The 22,137-nt window shown below is 38.9% G+C and overlaps 1 protein-coding gene across 1 annotated transcript in view; it reads left to right on the top strand.

Moving 5' to 3' along the window:
- LOC128685273 (nuclear distribution protein nudE-like 1) overlaps window positions 1–22,137 on the top strand; it is a 140,977-nt gene that overhangs the window by 16,692 nt on the left and 102,148 nt on the right. Inside the window, exon 4 of the mRNA XM_070082743.1 lies at window positions 5,313–5,525. Coding sequence (XP_069938844.1) covers window positions 5,313–5,525 — 213 coding nt within the window. The remainder of the gene's footprint in view (window positions 1–5,312; window positions 5,526–22,137) is intronic.

The following is a 22,137-nucleotide window of genomic DNA, read 5'->3' as shown; positions in this document are numbered from 1 at the left end:
ATAGAAAAAATGGAGTTCTAAAGAAATAGCTATGAGTTTGGGCGACTGGAACAATGGAATTAGCCGAAAATAGGGCTCAAAGTGGGTGAAATCGCCGATTTGTAAACAGCGCCGAGGTCGCTAACTTCACGAGAGCATAATTCCGTCAGTTTTTCATCAAATTTCGTTTTTTTGGTGTCATTACAATCGGGAAAAGATTCTCTATCATTTCATAAGAAAAAATAATTTTTTTTTTTTAAATTTTGCGACACCAGGAGACACCTCAGGATTGGGGGTTGCGACAGTCAAAGGGTTAATCTGTTCGAGACACCCAAAAGTATTAAACAATATCATTTTTCTATGTGAAATCCACATTTCCTTACACAGAAAACAATGAGACATGCAGAGTAAAACATTACTAAAATGACACTTACCTTTATTGAAGACTTACTGATGATTGATGAGATGGGAGGAGGGGAGAGGATGGAGGTGTACTATTGCTTGGAAGGGGAATCCCAGTCCATGAAGACTTCAGGTACCAAGTCCTTATCTGGGGTTACTTCCCTTCTTTGTTTTTAATGCCACTAGGACCACCTTGAGAGTCACTGGACCCCTGTTGCATAAAATATTTGTCCAGAGAGCTCTGTTTCTGATGTCTCTTTAAGATTTCCCTAAAATGGGACACAACATTATCATTGTAGATGTTGCCAGCATGGCCTGCAACAGCTGTGTCAGGGTGACGTTCATCTATAAATGTTTGCACATAAGAAAGCAGGAACACTGCAGCAGGCCTGTTGGCCCATACTAGGCATGTCCTTCACAAACCATCCCACTAACAGAATCGTATTTGCCCAACCCAATTTTCAGTGCTTCCCTAGCAATAAGCTTTGATAATTCTAGTCACTCATGCACAGTCCCAATCAAATCATGTGTGTGGGGAAGTACCCTGGCTGGTGTGTGTGGGGAAGTACCCTGGCAGGTGTGTGGGGGGGGGGAAGTACCCTGGCTGGTGTGTGGTGGGGAAGTACCCTGGCTGGTGTACATAAGAAAGCAGGAATACTGCAACAGACCTGTTGGCCCATACTACCACCCTCTACCACCATCACTACTGCCATCACTACCACCATCACTACCACCATCACTACCACCATCACTACCACCATCACTACCACCATCACTACCACCCTCTACCATCATCACTACTGCCATTGCTACCACCCTCTACCACCACCACTTTCATATCTTTCTACAAACTTTTTCTTGAGTTCTATAGTGTTTTTCACCCTCTTTACCGAAGGACTGGAACTAGAAGCTTTATTTGGGCCCCTGGTGGCTTATTTTGCAGTTATAAGCACTAAAAACAACAGAATAATACAAAATGTATCGCATGTGCACTGGAATCGTCCTCACTGGCTGGTAAACAATGGCACACTGGCTGTACATGGAGTGTCCGGGCTGCTCATGGCGAGTGGACACGTTCAGGACGAATGACTTTTACCGAGTTCAGTGTCATTAACCGAGCCGATATTTTGACACAAGAATGTTACTTAACCCTTTGACTGTTTCGGCCGTATGTATACGTCTTACGAGCCAGTGTGTTTGATGTATATATACTCAAAAATTCTAATGGCTTCAAATCAAGCAGGAGAAAGCTGGTAGGCCCACATGTGAGAGAATGAGTTTGTGTGGTCAGTGTACACCATATAAAAAAAAAAAATCCTGCAGCACGCAGTGCATAATGAAAAAAAAAACTGACCATGTTATTGGATTAAAACGCTGAATTTTAGATGTATTTTCGTATAGTATTTATGGTTGTATTCTCATTTTCTTGGTGTCATTTGATAGAATGGAAAACATATTATAGAAATAGAGGTGATTTTGATTGGTTTTACTATGAAAAGGACCTTGAAATGGAGCTCAAAGTAGCGGAAATGTTTGATTTTTGCTGATGTTCAAGAGTAAATAAATGTCATTGTCCAATAAATGTCCAACTAGCCATTCTAATATGCAGTCATGAATGGGTTGACATTATTTATACAATTATTACAATATTGCAGTAGTCCGCGTAACAGTAAATCTTTTATTTTTTGTTTGAATAAAAATTCAAAATAGAAAGCAAGAATATCAGAGGGGCCTGGAAACATGACTCATGAACAAAGAAAATGTTATTTTAGAGCCAGGAATGTCCACATTGTTCATTCTGGACCTTATTTTGAAATTGGCATATTTTTTAATTTGTGCAAAATTGGCCAAATTGCCAATTTCTGACCACATTATTGGGTATTTGAAATCAGTAAATGGGCAGTTTCTCGTACTCAATCGATAGAACAAAATGGAGTTCTAAAGAAATAACTGAGTTTGGTCGACTGGAACAATGGAATTAGCTTAAAATAGGGCTCATTGTGCAAAATCGCCTATTCGTAAATATCCCTCGAGGTCATTAACTTCGCGAGAGCGTAATTCGGAAAAGTTTTCCATCAAATTTCATACTTTTGGTATCATTACCATCGAGAAAAGATTCTATCGTTTCATAAGAAAAAATTTTTTTTTTTTTTTCCAAATATTTTGCGACACCAGGAGACACCTCAGGATTTTGGGGTTGTGGCAGTCAAAGGGTTAATCCGATTATTACTTAATCCGACGACAACTTAATCTGGGGTCCACTGTAAATGGAACTCAAAAGTCAAATGGGAAAATAGGTGAACGAGAATCATAAAAATACCATTGGAAGCTGAAATTATTACCTCTGTAGAGTTGGACATTGTTGATGCTGTAGGTAAAAAATACAGGGGCTTGTGACACTTGCTGTATGAAATTATATTTACCTCAGGTGCTTTATTTTTTAAATTTAAATTTTGTCAATCTGATATTTCATACATGGTACAGGTACAGTGGAATCTCGGTATGCGACCTTAATTCATTCCAGAAGGCTGTTCAAGTGCTGCTCCGCGTGAGTATTGAACAAGTTCTTCCCAACCAATTTTCTGTTTGGTTGGCTGTTATCACTGATCTTTGTAGGCCCCATGGTGATTTATTTATAATACAAAAAAAAAACTCCAAAAAAATGCAAAGGAACACGAAATAGTTTACGGCAAAGTTCTCTCAGGTCATATTTGTTTGGTTGGGTGCTGAGCTTTGTTCGAGTAGGGAGCTGGTCGTATACTGAGGTTACACTGTACATTAAACTTTTTTTTATTATTATTATCACACTGGCCGATTCCCACCAAGGCAGGGTTGCCTGAAAAAGAAAAACTTTCACCATCATTCACTCCATCACTGTCTTGCCAGAAGGGTGCTTTACACTACAGTTTTTAAACTGCAACATTAACACCCCTCCTTCAGAGTGCAGGCACTGTACTTCCCATCTCCAGGACTCAAGTCCGGCCTGCCGGTTTCCCTGAACCCCTTCATAAATGTTACTTTGCTCACACTCCAACAGCATGTCAAGTATTAAAAACCATTTGTCTCCATTCACTCCTATCAAACACGCTCACGCATGCCTGCTGTAAGTCCAAGCCCCTCGCACACAAAACCTCCTTTACCCCCTCCCTCCAACCTTTCCTAGGCCGACCCCTACCCCGCCTTCCTTCCACTACAGACTGATACACTCTTGAAGTCACTCTGTTTTGCTCCATTCTCTCTACATGTCCAAACCACCTCAACACCCCTTCCTCAGCCCTCTGGACAACAGTTTTGGTAATGCCGCACCTCCTCCTAACTTCCAAACTACGAATTCTCTGCATTATATTCACACCACACATTGCCCTCAGACATGACATCTCCACTGCCTCCAGCCTTCTCCTTTCTGCAACATTCATCACCCATGCTTCACACCCATATAAGAGCGTTGGTAAAACTATACTCTCATACATTCCCCTCTTTGCCTCCAAGGACGAAGTTCTTTGCCTCCACAGACTCCTAAGTGCACCACTCACCCTTTTCCCCTCATCAATTCTATGATTCACCTCATCTTTCATAGACCCATCTGCTGACACGTCCACTCCCAAATATCTGAATACATGCATCTCCTCCATACTCTCTCCCTCCAATCTGGTATCCAATCTTTCATCACCTAATCTTTGTTATCCTCATTACCTTACTCTTTCCTGTATTCATTTTTAATTTTCTTCTTTTGCACACCCTACCAAATTCATCCACCAATCTCTGCAACTTCTCTTCAGAATCTCCCAAGAGCACAGTGTCATCAGCAAAGAGCAACTGTGACAACTCCCACTTTGTGTGATTCTTTATCTTTTAACTCCACGCCTCTTGCCAAGACTCGCGCATTTACTTCTCTTACAACCCCATCTATAAATATATTAAACAACCACGGTGACATCACACATCCTTGTCTAAGGCCTACTTTTACTGGGAAATAATTTCCTTTTTTCCTATATACTCTTAGAGTATGTAGAATATATTAAACTTGCTATTTTAAAAACTTTTAGCTTATTAACTTGATTGATCTCCATTTTTAATTTATTAATTTTTCTCCAGCAGAGTGATTTGTTTTTAATCTATTGATTATTTTTATTGTGTTGGTTGATATACATAATATAATTGTTACAAACAATCTTTCTTAATGCTGAAAGTCCATGGAGAAGCACAGTATAATATTCATTGTAAAGTGGCACCACCTGAGAATAGCTTTGAAATGTTCTCAAAAGGTTAATAAAAAAAAATAATCAGTTGAATCATGAGTTTGAGCTATTTATGTTGTGGAGCAGAGAAATGATCACTGATAGACCGCTTACAATGTAAGACCTTGTCAAACTATTTGAAAGCCTCTGTAGTGTGCACTCAAAAATGATTAATTTCTTTGCAAATTCCTATTTTGTCAAAAGTTAGTTTTGAGAGAATTTGGTAAAATATTGTACAGATCATTGCATTTTTAAGTTAAATAATTGTTAATACTGTAAACAAAATTGGAAACTTTAAGACTGGAAGTTAAAATTGAGTTTAGTATTGCTATTTATATACTATTTCAAATGATTCCCATACCTTCCTCTTTTTCTTCTGAACTGTCGTTGAGTGCCTCTGCAAAGATAATTACTTATGAGTGAAGTGAAAGTGTTGAATGATGATGAAAGTATTTTCTTTTTTGGGGGGTTTTCTTTCTTTCTGGGTCACCCTGCCTCGGTGGGAGACGACCGACGTGTTTAAAAAAAAAAAAAGCACAAAGATGAAATTAAAATTGTGGTAGGAAATGAAGACACTACCTTTATTTTTTCCAGCTGAACATTTCTGATGGAATTGCAGTATCTACATTTTATTTGGTTTTAAAAAATAATAGAAGGTTTTGTGGATGTCAAACCAAACTGTTTTCTTTTCAGATCTTCGGCAGGAGCTGAGTGTCAAGGAAAAAGAGGAACCAGGGCCAGACAATGATAAAGCATTGCAACAGCAGCAGCAACAACAACACAAGTTGCATCTCCATCCTCCTCCAAAACTAGAGCCATTACCTACTTCCGAGGAAATGATTGATTCCAATAAACTTTTATCAAACACACAGCTCCCAGAGTCTGTGCCGAGCACAACTGTAATAAGTAAGCTACAGTATCTCTCGCTACCATGTGTCATTGAAAAATTCCAAAACTAATATACAAGTTGTGTAAATATTTTGGGTTACAAAAATTGAAAGGCATTTCTGCATGTAACTACAGTCTTGCAAGAATAGATACAGCATATTGAGGGACCAATTTATGAGATGCTTTCAGATATTGTACTAATAATGCATATTAATATTGCAACACCTTTATTTTATGCATTGCTGTATATTAAATTCTGGAAAATTTTGATCACCACTATTGATTCAATGATACTAAACATTATTGCTAACTTGACTTGTTTGCAGCAAGTGATTGTATAATGGTAAAGAAAAAAGGACAGTGTATGTGCATAGTGAGGAGGGGGGGATATTCTTTTGATTCATCTGCCTTCTCTTCCTTCCACTCATTCCTTGTTCAGAATACTTCTGCCACAGGCTAATCTTAAGATGCCATCTTTTGGCAACAAGCACTAATCATGGTTGCCTTATGTGCATTCTGTCTTCAGTCTCTAACTCTAAGCTAAAACTATAGACTTGAGTATAGATAAACATGTTTGCTGTGCAAATAAGGTATATTACATGACTCCTTTATAGTTGAAAGGACAGTTAGGTAGCACTTAAGAGGTGAGTGAGTTACCTTTAAGCCATCCTGCCAAAAATCGAACTATAATGTGCTCTTATCCTGTACATTGCTGAAATATTACCTGAATTTCCAGTATTAGTTTGACTTTCACATAGTACACACATGTAACAGATATTTCACCTAGATAAGACAGATCAGTGCAAAATATTCTCATTTAGCAAATGAGTTTAAATGGAAAAAAGTGAGTAAAAAACAAAATAACAAAAAAAGTAAATGAAAACTCTTGATAATACTCAAGCTTATCACATGTGTGCAGATTAATTTTTTTTTGTAAATTTTGGGACAGGATTTAGTAAAATGTAAAAAGTTTTTATATTTTTTATATAATTTATAGCTATGTTTACAGAATTTTTTGTACTTTGTGAAAACTGACTTAAAAAAATACGTCATTCTGATGGGTGAGCAAGGACGAGCATATTCTGTTTAATGTTCAGTATGTATACTGCCTTGTTATTGCACATATGGGCAATGTCTTTTCAAAATATATTAGGGATTGGTGTTGTATTTGTGTTGTATGCAGAAACATGCAAGGATTGTGAAGATTAAATTGTATTAAAAGCAGACGTACAGATATTTCTTTATTCAAATTTGACTTGTAGCAATATGTATAACATAGGGAAAATTAGAACAAATGTATCCTTGCCACCCATGACATACTAATAAATTGTTCAAGGGAGAAAGGAACGAACATCCTCGTTGTTCCCATTTCCTCATCAAACTTGGAAACTACGAATACTTGATCTTGGTGTCATGCATTACAATGAAGCTTCACTGTACAGTACTCTGTGTAATGTACAATAATGACATTGATGCGGACGCTGTGGTGATACTGGTGTTGATGAGCAAGACACAAGGATCACACACTGATAGGTTCATTCCAGTTCATTCATAACATTGTCCCCCAACAGCCATCACTGTCATAATTAACCCTTTGACTGTTGAGACCCCAAATCCTGAACTGTGTCTGTGTTGCAAAATATTCAAGGAAAAAAAAAAAATTTTTTCTTACAGAATTAGAAAATCTTTTCTCGATGGTAATGACACCAAACGTACGAAATTTAATGGAAAACTTACGGAATTACACTCTTGCGAAGTTAATGATCTCAGCAATACATACGCATCAGCGATTTTTCCCACTTTGAGCCCTATTTTGGGCCAATTCCATTGTTCCATTCGACCAAGAATGAGTACAAGAAACCTCCTATTTACTGATTTCAGCTACCCAATAATGTGGTCAGAAATTGGCAATTTGGCCAATTTCAGGCAAATTAATAAAGATGCCAGTTTCAAAATAGGGTCCAAAATAAACAATGCAGACATTCCTGGCACTAAAATAACATTTTCTCTGTTCATTGGTCATGTCTCCAGGCCCCTCTTATATTACTCTTGCTTTCTGTTTTGAATTTTTATTCACACACAATCTTAGTAGTATCAGTTCCCAGTAGTACCAGTTACCAGTAGTATGACTCACTACCAACCGTCTGCGTGAATCACTGACTGTTATTCACGTTGCAGCTGACCATAGCATGTTTTTGAACTCGTCTCACCCCTAGGCATCACTGGTGAGTCAGTCTTAGAGAACAGAGAGGCAGGGCGGGCCTGTGCCAGCCTACGTGAGTGTTCTTGCCCAGTCCACGTTTCGAACCCCCGCATAACAATAATATAGATTTACTGTTATGCAGACTACTGCATTGTTGTAATAATTGTATAAATAATGTCATCTCATTTATGATTGCATAATAGAATGGCTAGTTGGATACTTATTGGACGGTGACGTCATTTATTTACTCTTAAACATCAGCAAAAATCAAACATTTCTGCTAATTTGAGCTCAATTTCAAAGTCTTTTTCATTGTGAAATGCATCAAAAACATCTTTATTTCTGCAGTATATCTTCCATTCTATCAAATAAAACCAAGAAAACGAGAATACAACTATAAATATTATACGAAAATACACCTCAAATTCGGCGTTATAATCCTAAAACACGGTCAGTTTTTTTTTTTCTCATGCACTACATGCTGCAGGAATTTTTTATACTGTGCACACTGACCACACAGACCCATTCTCTCGTATGTGAGCCTATCAGCTTTCTCCCGCTTGATTTGAAGCCGCTAGAATTTTGGCGTATTAATACGTCACTGACACTGGCTCGTAAGACTTGTATATACGACACCGACAGTCAGTGGGTTAACCTGAGAAAGTTATCCAATAATTCTACTTTACTACTATTAATTTCATCATTACCGTTTTAAGATTAAGACTATTCATTTACTTAAGAAATTTGTCTTTCAGTAGTATACCATGGTACACAAATATAAACTAGCTCACTACAGTAAGGCCCACTATTAGAGCACTGCAGCATGTATGCATACCCACAATGTATAGGTGTACCTTGTTTGTCGTTCACATTTGATTTGAAGATCTTGCAGGAGTATTAAGCTAATTTTGAAATACTGAGATGAAAATGAAGGGTTTAGTAAGGAAAATATTGGTCCCAAATTATGCATAAAAAATGTTCAAAAGTAATATAACATTTGCCAAATAGCCACCAGTACTGTTAACATTTCCTGTATGTAGGTCATCATATTTAACATTAAGGTTTGTAAGGAAGGTGGGTTATTTTGGCAACTGGCCAGTGGTTTGTCTTTCAAAACTTGAAATACACCAGTCAACCTTGTGTACATAATACACATGGTATGTCACCATCTTCAACATATTTAAGCAAAATAGACTGCTGGCATATGAAGAGGAATGTGTGGGGTGCTGAGCACCAAGAGGATATCTCTGCTACCATACTTACTTCAGCTCATCACCACTAGCTTATCCCTCCTCTCCCACTATTTTATCAGTACAAAAAGAAAATAACTTTGGCAGTAAACATTTGCTTTTGTGTGTAACCAGCATCTTCAATTATTTCCAGCAAAATCGCACGCTGAATGTCTTGGCATGAGAGAAGTGTGTACATCATGTTCTTGCAACATCCAATAGACTAAACATCTTACTGCTAGAGGCCACTTACATAGCAGGTACCCTCTCAGCTCCCACACATTGTTTTTCTTAGAATGCTAATGAAAACTGTCAAGTTTATCCATTTTCTGCTCTGTGTAGCTATCATCACTTTTAGCAAGTGTAAGAGACATGTAAGAATGTAGACATGTATACATTTAGTGAGCAGTTGAGCAATACCACGTGATAAAAGATGTATACTGTAATCCTCAACAATGAATATGAGGCAGTCATATATAAAACATTAATAATATAATAAAGCAAAAATCATAGGTATGATAAAAAGGAGGTATGTAATAAATGGTTTAGAAAACACAGGTTGAAGAATGTGAGACTTGTGTAAAATTTTGGAATCTTTATTGAAGAAACTTTTTTGCCACACAGTGGCTTCATCAGTCCACTACCATTCTTTGTATTGGACTGATGAAGCCAATGTGTGGCAAAACATTTCTTCAGATTCCCAAATGTTGCAGAAGTCTCTCATTCTTCAAAAGAGGTATGTTTGGCTAGAGCTCTTATTACGAAAAAATAAGTGAATGAAATCTCGTTAGTGTTGTTACACTTTTGTAAGAGAGTGGAGAAGGGAGGCATATGGAAGGCTTAAGCAAGCACACCTTTCAAAACTGAAAACTTACTGACTCATGTTTCTCAGTGTCCTTTTATAGTTTGTTTACTGCTTGCTTGGTATTACATGACCTATACAGGTTAAGTACTTTCTTGTCAGTACGATAATCTGGCTTGTCATGAAAACATGTTGCCTTTAGTAAAATCCATTTACTAGAGATTTTTGTATGATGAGTGGCTCTTGATTCAGTTGGAATTTCCTTTGATTGAACCTTTGAGAGTCAAGACCCCTGCTTGCAAACTTGCTTCCAGGGTCGAATAATTTTCTTATGAAATGATAGCGAATCTTTTTCTGAAGGTAATGAAACCAAAAGCTTGAAATTTGATGGAAAACTTGAAGGAATTACACTCTCCCTAAGTTAACGGTCTTCGCGATATTTATGCACCTGCGATTTTGCCCAGTTTGAGCCCTATTTTGGGCCAATTCCCTTGTTTTGTTTGACCAAACTCGGCTATTAAGCTAGAATTCCTTTTATTCTATCGATTGAGTACAAGAAACTGCCCATTTACCTATTTCAACTATCCAATAAAGTGATCAGAAATTACTAATTTGGCCAATTTCACACAAAATTATTCAAGAAAGGCCATTTTCAAAGTAGGGTCTAGAATAAATGTAGACATTCCTGGCACTAAAATGACATTTTCTCTGTTCATTAGCCACCTCTCCAGGCCTCTTATATTATCCTTGCTTTCCATTTTGAATTTTTATTCACACAAGAAATGGAAGCTTTACTGTTATTCAGACTACTGCATAATGGTAATTGTATAAATGTCAGTGCATTCGTCAGTGCATATTAGACCGGCCAATTGACACATAAGCGTGGCGTGTTTTGTTTACTTGTGGGCATCGGCAAAATTTGAACATTTCTGCTACTTTGAGCTCAATTTCAAGCTATTTTTAGTTTGTAAACCATTCAAAATTATCTTCATTTCTGTAATATATCTCCAATTCTATTAACTGAGACCAAGAAACTGAGAATACAACCGTAAAAACCACATGAAAATACACTGCAAAGTCACTGTTTTACACCAGTCAGGTTTTTTCTTCATTATACACTGTGTGCTGAAGATTTTTTTTTTTTTTTATACTTCGCACACTAATCACACACTCATTCTCTCATGTGTCGACCTACCAGCTTTGTCCCGCAAGATTGGAAGCCGCTAGAATTTTGGTGTAGTTTTATGGGAGTGACCCTGGCTTCAAAGCCGTAATTTTATGGGACTGACCCCGAAAGGGTTAAGAAGGAACTGAACAACACTTGGCAAACATAGGATTCAAATTGAAATAAACTACTTCTTGATGTTTATTCACCAACTATATCAGGTCAACCTGTTTATGATTAACTGCTCTTGTTAATAACAGTGGTAGAGGTAGCAGTGGCATGCATTTACCTGCATTAGTGTCTAGAAATAGAAGTAGTAACGAAGTAGACCAACTAGCACACACGGCTCTGTTGGGTTGCAGTAGAGTAACACCAGTAGATGTGGTAGGAGCAGAATTGAATTGTAGAGGTGGTTGTAGCCTTTGCTTTTTATTCACTTCTGTGTAGCCTGTAAATTACTTTTTTTTGTATTGTATACATATCTCATTTCATGATGGCTATTGTTGGCATGAAATGTAGAGTTGAGGGTGAGGCCTTCTGCTTTATTAGTCTTTTATCATGCTCATATATAATACATGATAGATCTTAATGTAGATAGAAGCATATAATCTTAGCAAATAGCTTCAGTGTGGACTTGAAAATCCTCTTTATTTTTTTTTTTTTTTTTTTATATGTGGGGTTTTACAAGGTTAGGTTAAGGGTTGCTAATTTTATTGACAAGCTAAGAGCTGTTACCTACATCAACTCATTTGAAAGTATTTTTATTGTTATGAAACATACAAGTAGGAAACAGGATGAAGTTGGAGCCATCTGTAGGCCAGGATTTTCATTTGATCAACTGACTTTATCTCGTTGACATCATTATGCTGTACGAATGTGTTCCATACTCGAGTCATCCTTGGGATAAATGATCTCAGATGAAGTGATGTTCTGGGGAAGGGTACAGCCAGAGTGAAGTTGCTGCTTTCTGCCCGTCTTGTGGTATAGAAGCTTGCTTCATGCTGTCCTCGAAGTGAATCCAAGTGTGGTACTTTGACAATATTGGCCTTGTACATAACAGTAAGGCCACCCACATCCCTCCTGCATTGAAGGCTCTGCTGAAATGACAGATCTATCCAGGATTGGTCCAGGCGAGAGATGAGATGTCTTTCTTTGTTCTCTACTCTGTCAAGCAGTTGCATATGAAAGGGGGGGGGGGCAGGCAAACCAAGAAAGTGGAGCATACTCAAGGTGTGAGTGTACTTGTGCCTCATACAGAATCTTGCAACCCCTACTGTCAAGCAGATGCGAGATACGGCGAAGTGCAGTAAGCTTCCTGGCTGCCTTATTTGCAAGATTTGTGTGGTTCTTCATGGTCAGTTTGGAGTCGAATTTCACCCCAAGGATATCAGCTTCTTTCCCAGGTGCCAACACCCTCCCATTCATCCTTAGTACTGCACTGGCATTACCATCATGGTAATGCCAGTGCAGTAGTGCAGTGTAATGCATTTGTGTTTTCTTAGGTGCAAGTGATACTTGCCATCTATTTCCTCAAGCTGATGTAGCTCTTAGCTGGTGATTGATGTAACTTAGAGCAGCTGGTATTTCTTTTCTTGGATAAGTGAATGTCAGTGTACAGTTGTCTGCATATGCATGGTATTCTGGGATGAGATGAAGGTCATTGAAGTAGACATTCCACAACAATGGTCCCAGCACACTACCTTGTGGAACACTTGCCCCAATAGGATGTCTTGCTGATACTGTTCCATTGAGAACTACCCTTAGAGATCTACCCTGAAGGTAATCACTGAGGAGACATAGGGTAGAGCCTGTAATTCCCAGAGCTTGCAGTTTTGCTAAGAGGCCCTGGTGCCACACCCGGTCAAAAGCACCAGCAATGTCCAGTGCTACCACACAGCTGACTTTGGATTCATTCAGTGACTGGTGCTACTTAGTGGAGAGGTTTAACAACAGATCAGTAGCAGAGTAACCTTTCCTGAAGCCATATTGATGGTCACAAAGTAGTGAGTGGTAGTCAAGAAACAGTCATTTGTCTTGAAATTATTGTCTCGAGGATCTTGCCAGTGATTGACAGGAGTGACACTGGTCTGTAGTTGCTGATTTCTGCTCTGCTCTTCTTTTTGTGAACAGGGACTACATTTGCCTCTTTCCACAGAGGAGGACATTTACACTGTACTAGGCAGTGCTGAAATATGTGAGTTAGAAGTGCTGCTAGCTGGTCTGCACATCTTCTCAGCAATCTTGGGCTCAGCTTGTCTGGACCCACAGCCTTTCCTTGGTCAAGAGATTTAAGAAGGAAATGCACCTCCTCCTGACTAATTGTCACCACTAACAGTTTTGATACAGTTCTTGCAGCTGGCCAAGGAGGGTCCCTTGCTGGATCAGGAACTTGCATTTTGGTAGCAAAGTGTTCAGCAAAGAGGTCCGCTTTCTCTTGACTACTAGTAGAGGTGGTCCCATCCTGTCAGTTTAGAGATGGAATGAGTGCATCAGGCAGATGACCTTGTCTGTCCTTGACCAGGGACCACCAGGTTTTGGAACCTACTCTACCTGATGCTTGCATTCTTTTTGTCCACCTCCCACTTAGTGATGGCCCACTTTTGAACGTCGCCTATATGCCTACAGGCTTGCCTGTGCAAGTTCCTGTTATAGGTGGTAGGATGTCTTATACCTTCGCCATGCCTTGTACTTAGCAGTAGCAGCCTTTCTATAACGGAAGCCAAACCAAGGCTGATCTGTAGGCTTCGTCACATATTGCCGGTGAAGACTGTGTTCTTGTTGTAGATTAAGGATGTGTCCAATGAAGGCTTTCACTTGGTTGTCAATATCCCCTTGAAGAGCATTCCAATCAGTGGTGGCAAGCTCAGAGCAAAGGGCTGGCCAATTACCTCTTTCCTATAGCCAGGTTGTGCGTGTGGACTCGCCTCATTCTGTTGGGATCTTAAGTGTCATAGAAACAGCTTTGTGGTCAGATGATCCAACGTAGCCGAGGGGTTGACAAGTGACTATACCTTCTACCAGATCACTTACTACTGGGTCAAGGGAGGAGCCAGAGATATGAGTAGGGAAATCAACAAAGTTTCTCATGTCAAACACTGCAAGAAGGTCATCAAAGTCTCTCTGTATAAGGTGTTGGTTGAGGTCACCAACAATTATATGTTGACAGTTGTATTGTAGCAGAAGGGAGTCCACATTTTCCATTAGGAAGTTGATGGGGTCTGCATGTTGCCACTGAGGTCTGTACATTGCACATGCTAGTACGGAGGTACTAGTGTTTGTGCGTAGCTTGAAGAACATCATTTCAAGATGAGTAGGGATGACAACATCAATGTGCTGGGCATGTACACTTTTAGAGAAGCACGCAGCAACACCACCTCCTTGCCCTTGCCTGTCTCTTCTCACCTATGAGGTATAGCCAGCAGTTCTTGCAAAATTTTCTGGAGTCCTGTTGTCCAAAAATGTTTCAACAACAGCTATCATGTTCGGACATCGAGTGTTCACAAAACTGTGTGCGAGAGCTCTACAACATTAGTAATGAAACCTCTAGTGTTGGCCGACAGGATGCTGATAGAGTAGCTCCTCATGATGTGGTCTTCTCTTCTTTTCTCTCTCTCTCTCCTCTCTCTCCCATCCCCCTCAATGTATCCCCTCATGAGCAATGCTTCCCCCTAAATACAATAATCTTTCTGGGGATTGAGTTTGTCTGGGGGCTATTTTGTCATGCCCATTGGATAGCCAATATGCAAAGAAATATTCTTTGTGAGATCATTAGCATTTTGTATGGTCTTAATGATCACATGCTCTGTAATCATTGCAGACTTCAATGGAGCTAACAGATTTTATTTTCATTGTTTCCTTTAGGTTTATGCTTGCTTATCTTTGTAGATTAATTGTTGTACTTACCTCTAGTCTTCCATGTCATCGCCCTCCTGCCTTGAAAAATCTGACCCTCCAAGTCTGCCTTTATTCCCTTTCATCCCAGACTCATGCTTCCTCTTAATCATTTTCAGTAATACTAATGTTACGGATGGCTTTGTATAGATGAGCCATAACACCACTGCAGTTAGGCTGATCTAGGTGGCTAAACTATAAACCAACAATGATATTCTATTTAGAAGTTCTCTTCAAGGTAGTTTGCCTTGGTAGTGGTCAAGGGTTTTGTACTTGGTGAGTTTGAGCTACCCTCTGATAAAGCCTGATTACCTCTCTTTCTCCAGAGTACTGCAGGGCTTTTATGATTTCACCACCTTTTCCTAATGATCTACATAGTGGACTTTTGACTCTAGGATTCCTGGTCATAGCAAACATTGAAATGGTGTGCATAAAACTTCCTAAGGCAATGATGACAGTTCCATTATACTCGCTGCAATGTGTACTTAGCAAGATATAAGTACAAACCCACTTATATTCAACTATGGGAAGAACAAGAGAGGCAAAAGACCATTTCCCTGCCTGTCATGACTAATTACTACCTATTTGCGATACGGGAGAAGAGTTATGCTCATGGTTTACCATCTTAGGTACAGTAATACATTTTTTACATAATTTGTTTTTCCAGTGGTCAAGCACTCGCTACTCCTGAAGAAGTTTCTAGCAACTTTTAGGGGCATTTCCTTCTTAGTTTATAGTTATGACCTTAAGTTTGACATGTACGTGTCCTACTGATGACCTAAGTCTACTAAGACATTTTTACCTTGTATAACTGGTCTTATTTTCCTTTCAAACGGGAAAGCTCTTTTCTTGTAATACAGTGGTACCCCGAGTTTCGAACTGCTCCCAACTTAAACAGTTATGTAAGTGTATTTGTGTAAGTGCATATGTAAGTGTATTTTTGGGGATCTGAAACGGACTAATCTAATTTACATTATTCCTTATGGGAACAAATTCATTCGGTGTTGGCATTCGAACAGCATTCTGGAATGAAATATGTTCAAAACTTGGGGTACCACTGTAGTTTATTATTCAGTCTGATATCTAATAGGTTAATATATTTGGAATAACAGGAATTTGCTGATCGATAACAGTAGTTTTTTATTTTTTTTCTTCACTTTTCTATAAGAGTTTTTTTCAGTAATTTCTGAAAATCTCTTGTTAGTGAGATTCTTCAATGGATGGTGGGGGAGGGGGCCTTTGACTCTGAAAAGCTCTTGATCCAACATATTGGAGCTACCCTTTTCCTTGGATCAAACCTGATTACCTTTCATTCCCAATCTTCTCCATGAATATGATAATGATTTGTCAGTGAGAGAGAGCTGTATAGCCCTTGTGGCTTAGCGCTTCTTTTTGATTATAATAATGTCAGTGAGAGAGCCTTATAGTAAAGTATTTTTTCTTGTCTTGCCAGTTTGCTCCTGTAGTGAAAATCCAGATATCATTCACAGATTAACTTATAACCCTTGTTACTATCGTTTATTCCTTACATAGACAATGTGCATCACTAATAAATTAGGGAAAATTGCAGTTTTCATGTTATTCTTTTAAAAACAGACTTTCATGCTCATTCCTTTTCTTAGCCCTTCTAGTATTACTAGTGTATAGCCCTTGTGGCTTAGCGCTTCTTTTTGATAATAGTATTACTAGTATTCCTTTTATGTGCCATGATTAATATCCAGAGACAAAACAGGGTCTTCCTAACTGGAGGGAGTTTCAGGGGTCAATGCCCCTGCAGCCTGGTCCATGGCTGGGTCTCATGATGGATCAGGGCCTGATCAACCAGGCTGTTACTGCTGGCCACACGCAGTAGTAGCCCGGCTGGTCAGGTACTGACTTTAGGTCTCTGTCCAGCTCCCTCTTGAAGACAGATAGGGGTCTATTTGTAATTCCCCTTATTTATGATGAGAGGCTGTTAAACAGCTTTTGGACCTGGCACTTATTTTATTTTTGTACTCACAGCACCTGTGCTTTTCATTTGGGAATGTTGCGCCATTTGCCGAGTCTTATGCTTTCATAGTGAGTGATTGACATGTGTAGATTTCGGACCAGTTCCTCTTTGATTTTTCAGGTGTAAATTATGATGCACAGCAGGTTCTCGAATAACATCATTGAGTTCAACATTTTCATTATAATGTTGATCAGAAAAAATGAATGAATACAAATTATTGTAAAAGAAAAATTCATAAAGTATACAATAATCATACAAATGCACGACAATAAACAAGGTGGTATGAAAGCGCTCAGTGAGCCCACCATATTTGTTATTGTTTGTTTTTGAACTGTGTGGTGGCAGGTGATCGTTGCAGTTTTTGTTTTGCAGACATTTATTCCTTTATTTAACCCTGTTGCAATAAGTGTTAAGGTGTACTGTGCACCCCTGATGTACGTGGTCACAGAAAACAGAAGTGTGACGTTAGAAACAAGACTAGAAGTTTTAAAGAGGTTTGACGATGGGAAGCGAGATGTGGCTTCATTATACAGTAGGACCCCACTTATACAGCAGGTTAGGTTCCAGGCTACAGCTGGAAAGCGGATATCACCGGAAAGCAGAACACCATTTTTTCCATTTATAAATGATGTAAATCCCAGATAACGAATTTACATTAACATATATTTAGTTAGCAATAGAACTAGGCATTAAAAACGATAAAAAGTAAAATACACATGCAGTACACTCATTACTTACCTTAAAATATTTGTAGTCCTAATGTAGGGTGAGAGGTGAGTAGTATTTATTGTAAGAGGTCAGGTGTGGTAGGTATGGCCACCCCTCCTACACATAATATACAGTGCAACCTCAGTTTTCGTTTGCCCTGGTTTTTGTCGAATTTGGCTTTCAATGACTTTTCGTCAAAATTTTGTCCCATCTTCCCATGCCAACACAAAGCATCCCACACATTTTGAGTCAGTCTGACTTTTTCTCTGAGTGGGCATTACCCTGCATGTTCATCCGAAACATTTCGTGATAATCCATTGTTTTTTGTGCTTATTTATTGAATGCGACTGCTAAATAAGTCACCATGGGGCCAAAGAAAGTTCCGAGTGCTAGCCCTTTGATAAAGAAGGCGAGAAACACAATAGAATTCAAGAAAGAACTCATAGCAAAGTAGGGGGTTGGATGTGAGTGGCCAGGATGTGGAAGAGTTGGTGGACAATCACAGGGAAGAGCTAACCACTGAAGAGCTTCAACACTTTCAACTGGAACAGCAACAGATTGCAGCTGAGGAAATTGCTTCAGAGGAGGAGGAAGAGAAAGGGGAGAATGTGCCTTCTTCAGTGATTAAGGACATGTGTGGAAAGTGGAGTGAGTTGCAAAGTTTTGTGGAGAAATATCACCCTAACAAAGCTGTTGCAAGCCGTGTCTGCAACATGTTCAATGACAGTGTCTTGTCGCATTTTAGGCAAATCTTAGAGACGCCAGAAACAGACCTCTCTGGACAGATTTGTTTTGTGCGACGGGGGTCCAGTGCCATTAAAAGACAAAGAAGGGAAGTAACCCTGGATAAGGACTTGATACCTGAATTCCTTATAGAGGGCGATTCCACTTCCAACCAATAACCTCTCCTCCTCCCTCTCCCCTCCTTGCGTCTTACATACGCCAACAAGTCTTTAATAAAGGTAAAAGGGATATTAAAGGTTCATTTATCTATTTTGTTAGTCCTTTATATTTATTTCTCATTGTTTTCAGTATGTAAAGCTATAGTTATTCTCTATAAAATGTATTTTTTGTTAATACTTTTGGGTGTCTGGAACAGAGTAATTGGATTTACAATATCTCTTGTGGGAATTTTGGTTTTTGTCACTTTCTGGAATGAATTCATGGTAAAAACTGAGTTCCACTGTACACTTAAAGTGCCTTAGAGCAATATAATGTACATACTACAGTACAGTGAGTTGCATTTATTGTAAGAGGTCAGGTGTGGTAGGTATGGTCACCCCTCCCCCACGTAATATACACTTAGTGCCCTAGAACAATAAAATGTATATACAGTACACTCATTGCTTACCTTAAAATATCTGTAGTCTTAATGTAGGGTGAGAAGTGAGTTAACAAGATAAAACGATTAAAAATGAGAGAGGACGAGTAAACGAGAGAAGAGAGACACGCGGAGTATGTAAACAGACAATCACATCTGGTTATGGTTTATACACATTCATTTCCATGTTTGTGAGTAAGTTTTTATTCAGGTACACATACACTTAGTTACGTAGATTATCATACATAGCAGCATATGCATAGATTACCTAGGATAACCAAAAAAAAAGTTGGTGACTTATTTCCATGTTTTGTAAAGCTTATACCATAATACAAACACCTTACATTGTGTACAAGTTGTCTCCACATTGGTACAGAAGAATAAATAAAGATCTATACAGTGGAACCTCTGTTTTTATGATTAATTCGTTCCAGAAAGTCTGACAAAAACTAAACTGTATGAAAACTGAAGCAATATTTCCCATAAGAAATAACGTAAATCCAATCAATCCGTTCCAGACACCCAAAAATATTAACCAAAAAAATACATTTTATAGAGAATAACTATAGTTTTACATACAGAAAACAAAGAAATAAATATAAATGACTAATGAAATGGATAAATGAACATCACTTTTACCTGCTGAAGACTCTTCTTGGCATATGGAAGACAACAAGGAAGGAATAGGGGGGAGGAGAGGTTAGTGTCTGGAAGGGGAATCCCCCTCCATAAGGACTTAATGTATCAAGGCCCTATCTTGGGTTACTTCCCTGCCTTAAATTTTACTGGCACTAGGACCAGCTCGAGATGTCACTGGACCTCTGTCGCACAAAAAATCTGTCCAGAGAGGTCTGTTTCTGGCGTCTCTTTAAGATTTGCCTAAAATGGGACAAGGCATTTTCATTGAAGATGTTGCAGACACAGCTTGCAACAGCCTTGTTAGGGTGATATTTCTCCACAACGCATTCCACTTTGCACACATGTCCTTAATCACTGAAGAAGGCACATTCTCACAATGTTCACTCAACAAGAAATAAAGCCAGACCGAGTCAGAACACGTGGAATGCTTTGTGTGGGCGTGGGCAGGCGGACACATTTGGTACGGCAGACCATTGTCACTTCTACAAAAAACAAGTGGATGTACGAAAACTGGGACAAAATTTCGATGAAAAAAGTCGTTGAAAACTGAATCCTATGAAAACCAGAGCATACGAAAACCAAGGTTCCACTGTATTCCCATTCTCATGTAAAACACCATTTTTAAAAAAAGACGCTCTGAGTGAAGGCATACAAAAGGAATAATTTTCTACACTTACTCCCAGTAATACTATTGCTTACACATTTTCTTTGGTGCTGAACTACAGAAAACATTATTCTTTCCATCACTCTGGCAAGATGCCTGGAAAACTTCTCATATTTGTTAATTTATTCTACTATGGGTGTATTTATCATACTTATTTGTTATGTAGCTTTTTTTTTTTTTTTTTTTTCCCCCCAACAAGTCTGCCATCTCCCACCGAGGCAGGGTGACCCAAAAAACGAAAGAAAATCCCCAAAAAGAAAATACTTTCATCGTCATTCAACACTTTCACCACACTCACACATTATCACTGATTTTGCAGAGGTGCTCAGAATACAACAGTTTAGAAGCATATACATATAAAGATACACAACATATCCCTCCAAACTGCCAATATCCCAAACCCCTCCTGTAAAGTGCAGGCATTGTACTTCCCATTTCCAGGACTCAAGTCCGACTATATGAAAATAACCGATTTCCCTGAATCCCTTAACTAAATATTACCCTGCTCACACTCCAACAGATCGTCAGGTCCCAAGTATCATTCGTCTCCATTCACTCCTATCTAACACGCTCGTGCACGCTTGCTGGAAGTCCAAGCCCCTCGCCCACAAATCCTCCTTTACCCCCTCTTTCCAACCCTTTCGAGGACAACCCCTACCCCTCCCTCCTTCCCCTATAGATTTATATGCTTTCCATGTCATTCTACTTTCATCCATTCTCTCTAAATGACCAAACCACCTCAACAACCCCTCTTCTGCCCTCTGACTAATGCTTTTATTAACTCCGCTCCTTCTCCTAATTTCCACACTCTGAATTTTCTGCATAATATTTACACCACACATTGCCCTTAGACAGGACATCTCCACTGCCTCCAACCGTCTCCTCGCTGCTGCATTTACCACCCAAGCTTCACATCCATATAAGAGTGTTGGTACTACTATACTTTCATACATTCCCTTCTTTGCCTCCATAGATAACGTTTTTTGACTCCACATATACCTCAACGCACCACTCGCCTTTTTTCCCTCATCAATTCTATGATTAACCTCATCCTTCATACATCCATCCGCCGACATGTCAACTCCCAAGTATCTGAAAACATTCACTTCTTCCATACTCCTCCTCCCCAATTTGATATCCAATTTTTCTTTATCTAAATCATTTGATACTCTCATCACCTTACTCTTTTCTATGTTCACTTTCAACTTTCTACCTTTACACACATTCTCAAACTCATCCACTAACCTTTGCAGTTTTTCTTTAGAATCTCCCATAAGCACAGTATTATCAGCAAAAAGTAACTGTGTCAATTCCCATTTTGAATTTGATTCCCCATAATTTAATCCCACCCCTCTCCGAAACACCCTAGCATTTACTTTTTACAACCCCATCTATAAATATATTAAACAACCATGGTGACATTACACATCCCTGTCTAAGACCTACTTTTACCGGGAAGTATTTTCCCTCTCTTCTACACACCCTAACCTGAGCCTCACTATCCTCATAAAAACTCTTAACAGCATTTAGTAACTTACCACCTATTCCATATACTTGTAACATCTGCCACATTGCTTCTCTATCCACTCTGTCATATGCCTTTTCTAAATCCATAAATGCAATAAAAACTTCCCTACCTTTATCTAAATACTGTTCACATATATGCTTCAATGTAAACATTTGATCTACACATCCCCTACCCACTCTGAAGCCTCCCTGCTCATCCGCAATCCTACATTCTGTCTTGCCTCTAATTCTTTCAATTATAACCCTACCATATACTTTTCCTGGTATACTCAGTAAACTTATTCCTCTATAATTTTTACAATCTCATTTGTCCCCTTTCCCTTTATATAAAGGGACTATACATGCTCTCTGCCAATCCCTAGGTACCTTCCCCTCTTTCATACATTTATTAAACAAAAGTACCAACCACTCCAACACTATATCCCCCCCTGCTTTTAACATTTGTCATGATCCCATCAGTTCCAGCTGCTTTACCCCCTTTCATTCTACGT

The sequence above is a fragment of the Cherax quadricarinatus genome, chromosome 8, assembly GCF_038502225.1.
Source record: "Cherax quadricarinatus isolate ZL_2023a chromosome 8, ASM3850222v1, whole genome shotgun sequence".
Taxonomy (NCBI): domain Eukaryota; kingdom Metazoa; phylum Arthropoda; class Malacostraca; order Decapoda; family Parastacidae; genus Cherax; species Cherax quadricarinatus.
This window is presented reverse-complemented; position numbering and strand designations above follow the sequence as displayed.